The sequence below is a fragment of the Coregonus lavaretus genome (assembly GCF_964263955.1).
Source record: "Coregonus lavaretus genome assembly, chromosome: 28".
Classification (NCBI taxonomy): Eukaryota; Metazoa; Chordata; class Actinopteri; order Salmoniformes; family Salmonidae; genus Coregonus; species Coregonus lavaretus.
The window spans coordinates 38,884,810-38,897,029 of record NC_140015.1 but is presented as its reverse complement, the minus strand read 5'-3'; the positions used below and the strand labels follow the sequence as shown (position 1 = coordinate 38,897,029).

At 43.0% G+C, this 12,220-nt stretch overlaps 1 protein-coding gene across 1 annotated transcript; it reads right to left on the bottom strand.

The window, feature by feature from the left end:
* Positions 1-2,127: 2,127 nt before the first annotated feature.
* On the bottom strand, positions 2,128-10,135 carry LOC311104530 (NLR family CARD domain-containing protein 3-like; the record flags this gene model as incomplete). Its single annotated transcript, XM_084146393.1, has 6 exons — positions 8,659-10,135; positions 8,213-8,386; positions 7,268-7,441; positions 5,657-5,830; positions 3,244-3,290; positions 2,128-2,654 (listed from the first exon to the last, which is right to left on the bottom strand). Exons 1-6 carry the CDS (start codon positions 10,041-10,043, stop codon positions 2,128-2,130), a joined length of 2,481 nt encoding a protein of 826 aa, XP_084002519.1. The 5' UTR covers positions 10,044-10,135.
* Between the last annotated feature and the right edge of the window lie 2,085 nt (positions 10,136-12,220).

Sequence of the window (12,220 nt, the reverse complement as noted above, 5' to 3'; positions counted from 1 at the left end):
GTTGTGTTTGCTAATCCAAGTTTATCATTTTAAAAGGCTAATTGATCATTAGAAAACACTTTTGCAATGATGTTAGCACAGCTGAAAACTTCAGTTTGTGTCTGTGTGTGTTCAGTTTGTGTGTGTGTATGTTCAGTGTGTGTGTGTCCAGTCTGTGTGTCCAGTGTGAGTGTGTCTAGTGTGTGTGTGTTCAATGTGTGTGTTCAATTTGTGTGTGTGTTCAGTGTTTGTGTGTCCAGTGTGTGTGTGTGTGTGTATGCCTGTGTGTGTCCTGTGTGTGTGTTCAGTGTGTTCAGTGTGTGTGTGTGTGTGTGTGTGTGTGTCCAGTTTGTGTGTGTGTGTGTCCAGTGGGTGTGTGTCCAGTGTGTGTGTGTGTCCAGTGTGTGTATGTGTGTGTGTGTGTGTGTCCTGTGTGTGTGTGTGTGTATGCCTGTGTGTGTCCTGTGTGTGTGTTCAGTGTGTTCAGTGTGTGTGTGTCCTGTGTGTGTGTGTGTGTGTGTGTGTGTGTGTGTGTGTGTGTGTCCCCGGTTTGTGTGTGTGTGTGTCCAGTGGGTGTGTGTCCAGTGTGTTCAGTGTGTGTGTGTGTCCTGTGTGTGTGTGTGTGTCCAGTGGGTGTGTGTCCAGTGTGTGTGTGTGTGTGTGTGTCCAATGTGTATCCTGTGTGTGTGTGTCCATTGTGTGTATGTGTGTGTGTCCAGTGTATGTGTGTGTGCAGTGTGTGTGTGTGTGTGTGTGTGTGTGTGTCCAGTGTGTGTGTGTGTGTCCAGTGTATGTGTGTGTGTCCAGTGTGTGTGTGTGTGTGTGTGCAGTGTGTGTGTGTGTGTGTTCAGTGTGTGTGTGTGTATGTGTGTATGGGTGTCCTGTGTGTGTGTGTGTTCAGAATGTGTGTGTCCAGTGTGTGTGTCAAGTGTGTGTGTGTGTGTGTGTGTGTGTGTGTGTTCAGTGTATGTGTGTTCATGGTGAGTGTGTCCAGTGTGTGTGTGTTTCTAGTGTGTGTGTGAGTGTCCAGTGTGTGTTTGTGTGTGTGTGTGTGTAGTGTGTGTGTGTGTGTGTGTCCTGTGTGTGTGTGTGTGTATCCAGTGTGTGTGTGTCCAGTGTGTGTGTGTGTCCAGTGTGTGTGTGTGTGTCCAGTGTGTGTTTGTGTGTGTGTGTGTGTAGTGTGTGTGTGTGTGTGTGTTCAGTGTGTGTATGGGTGTCCTGTGTGTGTGTGTGTGTTCAGTGTGTGTGTCAAGTGTGTGTGTGTGTGTGTGTTCAGTGTGTGTGTCCAGTGTGTGTCCTGTGTGTGTGTGTGTGCAGTGTGTGTGTGTGTGTATTCAGTGTGTGTTTGTATGTGTGTATGGGTGTCCTGTGTGTGTGTGTGTGTGTGTTCAGTGTGTGTGTCCAGTGTGTGTGTGTGTGTTCAGTGTATGTGTATTTGTGTATGGGTGTCCTGTGTGTGTGTGTGTTCATTGTGTGTGTCCAGTGTGTGCGTGTGTGTTCAGTGTGTGTGTGTGTGTTCATTGTGTGTGTCCAGTGTGTGCGTGTGTGTTCAGTGTGTGTGTGTATTTGTGTATGGGTGTCCTGTGTGTGTGTGTGTGTTCAGAATGTGTGTGTTCAGTGTGTGTGTCAAGTGTGTGTGTGTGTGTGTGTGTGTTCAGTGTATGTGTGTTCATGGTGTGTGTGTGTCCAGTGTGTGTGTTTCTAGTGTGTGTGTGTGTGAGTGTGTCCAGTGTGTGTCCTGTGTGTGTGTGTGTGTGTGTGTGTGTGTGTCCAGTGTGTGTGTGTATGTCCAGTGTGTGTGTGTGTGTGTGTGTGTGTGTATGTTCAGTGTGTGTGTGTCCAGTGTGTGTGTGTCCAGTGTGTGTGTGTCTAGTGTGTGCATCTGTGTGTGTGTCCAGTGTGTTTGTGTGTGTGTGTTCAGTTTGTGTCTGTGTGTGTTCAGTTTGTGTGTGTGTATGTTCAGTGTGTGTGTCCAGTCTGTGTGTCCAGTGTGTGTGTGTGTCTAGTGTGTGTGTGTTTTTGTGTGTGTCCAGTGTGTGTGTGTGTGTGTATGTTCAGTTTGTGTGTGTGTTCAGTGTGTGTGTGTGTGTGTGTGTGTGTGTGTCGAGTGTGTGTGTGTTTGTGTGTCAGTGTTACCATGTTTATTATTTACAGGGACACTGAGGAGTCAACATCATGAACCCTAAACCCTGGATAGAGGGGCTCAGTGAATGTGGTGTAGAATGTGCACAGGTGGGTCAATGTGTCAGAGGAGACTCTGTAGAAGGACAGAGTGCCGGCTGGCCAGTCCAGATACACTCCTACTCTGTGGGAGCTGGAGGAAGGGACATCTATGGTAGTGGGTTTATTATTGTGACAGACAGAGTAACTGTTGTCAGAGCAGTCCAGACTCCAGGACTTGTCATTACATCCAATAACACAGTTATCACCCTCTCCTCTCCTGCTGATTCCTTTATATGTCACTCCTATATCAGCCCATCTCCCACTCCACTCTACCTCCCAGTAACAGTGCCCAGTCAGACCCTCTCTACACAGCACCTGTCTACAGTCCTCAAATCTCTCTGGGTGATCAGGATACGGCTGCTCCTCTGTCCTACAAGTCACCTTTCTGTTCTCCTCAGACAGAGAGAGGAATCTGTTTACTGTGTTTGGGTCCAGTGTGAGATCACAGACATCTGATGGATGAAACCATACACAATATTAGAAATCATCATCATTCACATTAGAATGTTAACTCACTTTTCACTAATTCATTTAATGTAGATGTTTCTAGGTATCAAAAGGAGAAGTTAAGGTAACTTGAGACTTGTTGAATGATCATATGTTATACTGTATAGTAATATAAAACACACTTATTCCCATTAATTACACACACACACACACACACACACACACACACACACACACACACACACACACACACACACACAAACACACACACACACACACACACACACACACACACACACACACACACACACACACACACACACACACACACACACACACACACACACACACACACACACCTTCATGCATGAACACACACACACATCCTGAACACACACCCACACACACACATTTCTAACAAACACACTGTCAAAGCAACTCTTTGTAAACTTTGGTGTCCCTGATTTGTGCTTCTGTAGAACTACAGCTTCTATTTAATATGACCAAGTAAGTAATGATGGTGGTCTTTGACTTTGACTTCACTTGAATTAAGACTTATTCTTAGTCATATTCTTCACAGCAGTCAACACTCACATTTTCTAAGTCCAGGTTTCATTCTGTTCTCTCCACCATGTTCCACACTGTAGCGGTAAGCAGAAGAACAGACAGTCTTTGAGGGATACACATGAACACACACACACACACCCACACACACGTACGCACATGTGCAGACAAACACACTCACACAGTCAGCATATAACTTTGTCCAAGTCCAGTGTTTGTGTCAAGTGTGTGTGTTTGTGTCCAGTGTGTGTGTGTGTATGTGTGTCATTGAGTGATACACATGCACACACACACACACACACTGGACACACACACACACACACACTACACACACACACACACACACACACACACACACTGGACATATCCGCACACTAAACACACACACAGACAATGTTATATGATGACGGTGTGTGTGTGTTGTGTTTGTGTGTGTGCATTTCCTTTTTGTGTGTGTGTGGGTCCAGTGTGTGTGTGTGTGTGTGTCCAGTGTGTGTGTGTGGGTCCATTGTGTGTGTGTCCAGTGTGTGTGTGTTTGTCCAGTGTGTGTGTATGTGTGTCCAGTGTGTGTGAGTGTGTGTACAGTGTGTGTGTGTGTGTCCAGTGTGTGTGTGTTTGTCCAGTGTGTGTGTGTAGTGTGTGTTTGTGTCCAGTGTGTGTGTGTGTGTGAATGTGTGTGTGTTTCCTGTGTAAGTGTGTGTGTGCGGGTCCAGTGTGTGTGTATGTGTGTGTATGTGTGTCCAGTGTGTGTGTATGTGTGTGTCCTATGTGTGTGTTTGTCCACTGTGTGTGTGTGTGTGTTCAGTGTGTGTGTCTGTTTCTGTGTGTGTGTCTGTGTGTGTGTGTGTGTGTGTGTTTACACTGTGTGTGTTTGTCCAGTGTGTGTGTGTCCAGTGTGTGTGTGTCCAGTGTGTGTGTGTGTATGTGTGTGTGTCCAGTGTGTGTGTGAATGTGTCCAGTGTGTGTGTGTGTGTGTCCAGTGTGTGTGTGTGTGTGTCCAGTGTGTGTTTGTCCAGTGTTTGTGTGTGTGTCCAGTGTGTGTGTGTGTGTTTTTCCAGTGTGTGTGTGTCCAGTGTGTGTGTGTGTCCAGTGTGTGTGTGTATGTCCTTTGTGTGTGTGTGTATGTCCAGTGTGTGTGTGTGTGTCCAGTGTGTGTGTGTCCTGTGTGTGTGTGTTTTTCCAATGTGTGTGTGTGTGTGTGTGTGTGTTTCCTGTGTGTGTGAGTGTTGGTTAAGTGTGTGTGTGTTTCCTGTGTGTGTTTGGTCCATTTTGTGTGTGTTTCCTGTGTGTCTGTGTTTGTGTGTGTGTGTGTGTGTGTGTGTGTGTCCACTATGTGTGTGTGTGTGTGTGTGTGTGTGTGTGTGTGTGTGTGTGTGTGTGTGTGTGTGTGTGTGTGTGTGTGTGTGTGTGTGTCCAGTGTGTGTGTGTCCCCGGTGTGTCCAGTTTGTGTGTATGTGTGTGTGTGTTTAGTGTGTTTGTGTGTCTGTGTGTGTGTGTGTCTGTGTGTGTGTGAGTCTAGTGTGTGTTTGTTTGTCCAGTGTGTGTGTGTCCAGTGTGTGTGTGTGTGTGTGTGTGTGTGTGTGTGTGTGTGTGTGTGTCCAGTGTGTGTGCGTGTGTCCAGTGTGTGTTTGTGAGTCCAGTTTGTGTGTGTGTGTGTGTGTGTGTGTGTGTGTGTGTGTGTGTGTGTGTGTGTGTGTGTGTGTGTGTCCAGTGCGTGTATGTGGTGTGTCTAGTGTGTGTGTGTGTTTGTGTGTGTGTGTGTGTGGTGTGTGGGTCCAGTGTGTGTGTGTGTGTGTTTGTGTGTGTATGTGTGTGTATGTGTGTGGTGTGTGGGCTCAGTGTGTGTGTGTGTTTGTGTGTGTGTGTCACACTGGACACACCACACACACACACTGGACACACACACACACACACTGGACACACACATACACACACACTGGACCCACACACCACACACCACACACACACACACACAAACACACACACACACTAGACACACCACATAAACGCACTGGACACACACACACACATACACACACACACACACACACACACACACACACACACACACACACACACACACACACTGGACACACCTACACGCTGGACACACACACACACACACACACTGGACACACATACACACACTGGACACACACACACACACTGGACACACACACACACACACACACACACACACACACACACACAGACACCCACACACACATACACACACACACACACACACACACACACACACACACACACACACACACACACACACACACACACACACACACACACACACACACACACACACACACACACACACACACACACACAGTCAGCATATAACTTAGTCCTAGTGGTGGTAAGAATGTTTGTCTTAGCCTGATAACTCCAACATGTCTTATATGAACATTGACATAAACCCTCTACATACTTGAGTTTCTCCAGTCTGCAGTGTGGATTCTCCAGTCCAGCAGAGAGCAGTCTGACTCCTGAGTCTCCTGGGTGATTGTAGCTTAGGTCCAGCTCTCTCAGGTGTGAGGGGTTTGACTTCAGAGCTGAGACCAGAGAAGCACAGCCTTCCTCTGTGACTAGACAGCCTGACAGACTGCAAAGAGTCAAATCATATTAAAACCACACTGCTATTCTTTGGTGGTCAAAATAGTGGCAGTATATTTTTTCTACATATTCAGATACATCAGTGTCCTGAAACCTGACGTATCTATTCATAAATGAATGTATCATTATCAGACATGACAAATTATCAAAGTATTGCTTGTAGAGAGAAAAAATATAAAGTACAAATATTTGAGTACACTGACCAGACCAGTTTAAAAAGCAGTTTTAGTCAAAAGACAAACAGTGAGGTATCATATTTAGATTGTATTGAGTATACAGTCCACACCATATCTAATTTGACAGTGAAGCTAACATTTTAAATGTGGCTCTATACTCCAGCATTTTGGATTTGAGATCAAATGTTTCATATGAGGTGACAGTATATAATGTCACCTTTTATTTGAGGGTGTTTTCATACATGTCTATTTCACCATTTAGAAATGAAAGCACTTTATGTATCTAGTCCTCCTATTTGAAGAAGTCAAAAGTATTCTGACCAATTCACTGTATTAAAGTAGTCAAAAGTTTAGTATTTGGTCCCAAACTCATTGGATGCATTTGCTGTCTGTTTTGGTTGTGTTTTGGGTTATGTTTTGCCCAACAGTAACTGAATGGTGGATGATGACTGGATTAATTTTCTGACTAAGTGAGTAATTAACATGTTTCTAAACACTACTAAATTAATCCTGATGATGCCATGATTAAGAAAAATCATGAATGAATCATGAACAATTATGAATGAGAAAGTTACAGAGGCTACAACAAAACATGCTAACCTCTCACCATTACCAATAACAGAGGGGGTATGATCCTTGTGCCTCTGAACTTTCTCATTCATCATCATTCACCATTCATTCATGATTATTCATAATCATGGTAGCGTCCACATGAATGTAGAAGTGTTCAGAAACATATTCTATTCTTACTGACAATACAAGTAAAGTGACTCCAAAATGACAGGACATTATTCACCATTCAGTTTCTATTGGGAAAAACATAATCCAAAACACAAAAACAAATTGCAAATGCATTCAACAAGTTTGTAGAATCACAAGCTTGATGTAATCACTGCAGGTAAGGAATATGGGACCAAATACTAAACTTATGATTACTTTAACACAATATATGTGAATATGTTCAAATTATTACGACTTTTTCAAATGGGAGAACTAGACACATTAAGTGCTTTCATTTCTAAACAGTAACACAGATATGTATGAATACCGTCAAATAAAAGGTGACATTCTGTACTGTCGGCTAATATGAAACATTCTATCTCAAATCCAAAATGATGGAGTATAGCACCAAATGTAAAACTGTAAGCTTCACTGTCCAAACACATATGATGTGGACTATGTGTGCCTGGTAAACACATGTGGATCTGGTGAACAGTTCTCACTTGTTGACCAACTACAAGAATACTGACCTCAGAGTCTCCAGTTTACAGTGGGGATTCCCCAGTCCAGCAGAGAGCAGCTTCACTCCTGAATCCTTCAGGTCATTGTTACTCAGGTCCAGCTCTCTCAGGTGTGAGGGGTTTGACTTCAGAGCTGAGACCAGAGAAGCACAGCCTTCTTCTTTGACTAGACAGCCTGACAGCCTGCAAAGAGTCAAATCATATTAAAAATGATCCCAAACACACCGCCCGGGCAACGAAGGAGTGGCTTCGTAAGAAGCATTTCAAGGTCCTGGAGTGGCCTAGCCAGTCTCCAGATCTCAACCCCATAGAAAATCTTTGGAGGGAGTTGAAAGTCCGTGTTGCCCAGCGACAACCCCAAAACATCACTGCTCTAGAGGAGATCTGCATGGAGGAATGGGCCAAAATACCAGCAACAGTGTGTGAAAACCTTGTGAAGACTTACAGAAAACGTTTGACCTGTGTCATTGCCAACAAAGGGTATATAACAAAGTATTGAGAAACTTTTGTTATTGACCAAATACTTATTTTCCACCATAATTTGCAAATAAATTCATAAAAAATCCTACAATGTGATTTTCTGGATTTCTTTTTCTCATTTTGTCTGTCATAGTTGACGTGTACCTATGATGAAAATTACAGGCCACTCTCATCTTTTTAAGTGGGAGAACTTGCACAATTGGTGGCTGACTAAATACTTTTTTCCCCCAATGTATCTATTTTGACAGTGAAGCTAACATTTTAAATGTGTCTCTATTCTCCAGCATTTTGGATTTGAGATCAAATGTTTCATATGAAGTGACAGTATATAATGTCACCTTTTATTTGAGGTTATTTTCATACAAACATGCTAACCTCTCACCGTTACCAATGGTGTGGACTATATGTGCCTGGTAAACACATGTGGATCTGGTGAACAGTTCTCACTTGTTGACCAACTACAGGAATACTGACCTCAGAGTCTCCAATTTACAGTGGGGATTCCCCAGTCCAGCAGAGAGCAGCTTCACTCCTGAATCCTTCAGGACATTGTTACTCAGATTCAGCTCTCTCAGGTGTGAGGGGTTTGACTTCAGAGCTGAGACCAGAGAATCACAGCCTTCCTCTGTGACTCCACAGCCTGACAACCTGACAAAGAGATCATCATGATTTCACAAACACACTGTTAATTTAACAGAGCAGTATTTGGTTTAGTCTCTCAAACAATATATAGATTCATCTTCTGTCTCCTAGAATTGTATGGTCATATTGTTATACTAATGTCAACATCAATGCAGTGATTCAATTTGTTTTTCAATATGATATTATATATACATTATTTAAAAAAGTATACATATATTTCTCTAAACTGAATATTTCTTCCTGATTATTAGTACTTCAATGTCATTTTATGTACTCACAGAGCAGCTCTGGAGGCTTTGACCACTGGCAGCAGCCTCAGAAGACCTTCCTCTGATCTGGAGTATTTCTTCAGGTCAAACACATCCAGCTCCTTTTCTGAAGTCAGCAACACAAAGACCAGAGCTGACCACTGTGCAGGTGACAGTTTTTCACTGGAGACACTTCCTGATCTCAGGAAGCTTTGGATCTCCTCCACTAGAGAATGGTCATTCAGTTCATTCAGACAGTGGAACAGATTGATGCACCTCTCTGGAGAGGGATTCTCCCTGATCTTCTCCTTGATGTACTTGACTGTTTCTTCATGGCTCTGTGAGCTGCTTCTTGTCTTTGCCAGTAGACCTTGTAAGTGCTTCTGATTGGACTCCAGTGAGAGGCCCAGAAGGAAGCGGAGGAAAAGGTCCAGGTTTCCTGTCTCACTTTGTAAGGCTTTATCCACAGCACTCTTGAAGACTGTAACTTCAGGCTTGTCTCTGAACAGCGTGAAAAAGTAGCTGAAAATTGATTGAGGTTTGGCCATTAGATTCTCATTGTTGTTGATGAATGAGAGGAACACATATACAGCAGCCAGAAACTCCTGAATGCTCAGATGCACGAAGCAGTACACCTTGTCCTGGTACAGCACACATTCCTCTTTAAAGATCTGTGTGCACAATCCTGAGTACACTGAGGCTTCATTGACATCAATTTTAGCCTTTTTCAGGTCTTTTTCATAGAAAATCAGATTGCCCGCAACAAGCTGTTGAAAAGCCAGTTTTCCCAGTGACAGAATGATATCTTTATTCCAGTGTGGACCTGTCTCTTCTTCCCCAAGATACTTGTCATTCTTCTGTTTGGTATGAAACACCACAAGGTGTGTGTACATCTCAGTCAGAGTCTTGGGCATCTCTTCTCTCTTGTCTGTACTCAACATGTGTTCAAGGACTGTTGCAGAAATCCAACAGAAGACTGGAATGTGGCACATGATGTGGAGGCTCCTTGATGTCTTTATGTGTGAGATGATTCTGCTGGCCAGGTCCTGATCACTGAATCTCTTCCTGAAGTACTCCTCCTTCTGTGGGTCATTGAACCCTCGTACCTCTGTCACCTGGTCAACACACCCTGGAGGGATCTTATTGGCTGCTGCAGGTCGGGTAGTAATCCAGAGGAGAGCAGAGGGAAGCAGATTTCCCTTGATGAGATTTGTCAGCAGAACATCCACTGAGGTTGACTTTGTGACGTCACAACAGATCTTGTTCTTCTGGAAGTCTAGGGGCAGTCGGCACTCATCCAGACCATCAAAGATGAACAGAACTTTGTACTTGTCGTAGTTGGAGATTCTTGATTCTTTGATTTCCTTTGAGAAGTGATTGAGAAGTTCAATCAAAGTGTGTTTTTCCCCTTTCATCAAATTCAGCTCCCGAAAAGGGAATGAAAATACAAATTGGACATCCTGATTTGCTTTTCCTTCAGCCCAGTCCAGAATGAACTTCTGCACAGAGACTGTTTTTCCAATGCCAGCGACTCCCTTTGTCAGCACAGTTCTGATAAGTTTGTCTTGTCCAGTTAAGGGTTTGAAGATGTCGTTACATTTGATTGCAGTCTCTGGTCTTGCTTGTTTCCTGGTTGTTGTCTCAATCTGTCTCAGCTCATGTTCATTATTGACCTCTCCTTTTCCACCCTCTGTGATATAGAGCTCTGTGTAGATCTTATTGAGAAGTGTTGGGTTTCCTTGTTTAGCGATCCCCTCAAATACACATTGACATTTCTTCTTTAGATTAGATTTGAGTTCAAGTTGGCAAATCACAGCAAGCTCATCTAAATCTAGAAATAACACATAGGATATTAATATTACATCTCTTTTAATGCCTACAGTATTGTAGGAATGTGTTATGAAGTTTGAATTATAATAATTTATTCTCTTAACTGTCAGTATCTGTAAATGTTTTCATAATGCATTCCTCACTGGGGTGACTGATTCTATTATTATTATTTGGTATTACTGATGGTATCATTAATGTTGTCGATCTCTCTCGTTCTGTCTCTTCTCTTCTCTGTCTAAATTAATCACCACAACACATTCCTGCTGCTACTTGATGAGGTCACTAGGTCTTGTGTTAAGGCTGCTACAATATCATCGAGTTACACAGCTACTTTAGCTGTACTTTAGCTACAGCTTTTAAATGTTTGTTCAAAAACAGCATTCAACATTAGGCAGACAGCTCTTACTTTTCTCCAGTGTGTCAGCAAGCTTCTTCTGGTTCATTTTCCTCAGGATGTGCAGTGTGATCTTCAGAGCCCCCTCTCTGGCACTGCTCTCCTGCTTCTCATCTTCAGCATCCACCACTTCCTTATCCTGCTTCTGACTCTCAAAGCCTTCTGGGAGTTCTGGACTAAGAATCCTCTTGAACATCTTCAGCTCGTTCTTCACAAATGTCATAATATTCTCTTCAAGCAACTGAAATAAATAAAGTAAATAAGTTAAGCAAGAGAAGAAATGCTTTCTCATTAACACATTAATGAATGATTTACAGATCAACTTTACTTGAGGTAAACAAAAACAAATGTACATAACAGGACCACATACACTGAATATGGAGGCCAGGTCTGTTTGATGACTCTGGGAAGACTGACCACTGAGAATCTCTGACTCTGATCTCTCCTGTTGGTTTCTGTGGACAAAACATGAGATTACATCTCCTCATCCAGGGAGTGTGCACACACAACACACACACACACACAACACACACACACACACACACACACACACACACACACACACACACACACACACACACACACACACACACACACACACACACACACACACACACACACACACAGGGAGGGAATGTAGTGTTTGTTTAATATTGTTTTAGGACTATGAAAATGGAAAAAAGGATTAGCCTATGGATTATGAAAACAACAAAAAGCAATGGGAAAATGGGAGAGGAGAAATGACTAGAGACAGTGTTGTTCAACTCACTGACCACATGACCCGTGAGTTCTTCTTACCTTTGTTCAGTAGAAAAGTCTCCTTCTCTAAACATTGTAGGACATCCCATAGACTCATCACTCTTCATGGACACACAGCTGGGTACAGGGGAGGCTGGTCTCTCATGTTTGATTGGGCTTCAACACAACAGAGACAAACATTACGTCTCTCATCTACTCTGAGCTCAGATGGGGAAACATAAGAAGAGTTCCATTCCAAAACGCAATTTTCAGAAATGTTGGTAAATTAGATTTTATTGTTTAAAGGCATTATGAAAGAGATTGGTGAGTTTTTTCACTATCTAATCATGGCATGGGGTTGTTCAATGACAGACATGTATGTGTTTAAATCTATCATTTGATGGTTTCATTTCAGAGACAAATAATGTTTTTTTTTGCCAAATGCTCTGTATCTGCCTCACTCTCAGAGAAATAAGTAGTACTGCTAGGTTTTACACTGTAATTGTCACGATCGTTTACGAACGAGAAGGACCAAGGCGCAGCGTGATAAGCATACATGTTTATTTAATGAATAAACACCACGACAAAACAACAAACGAAACGTGAAGTCCAAGGTAGCATACACACAAC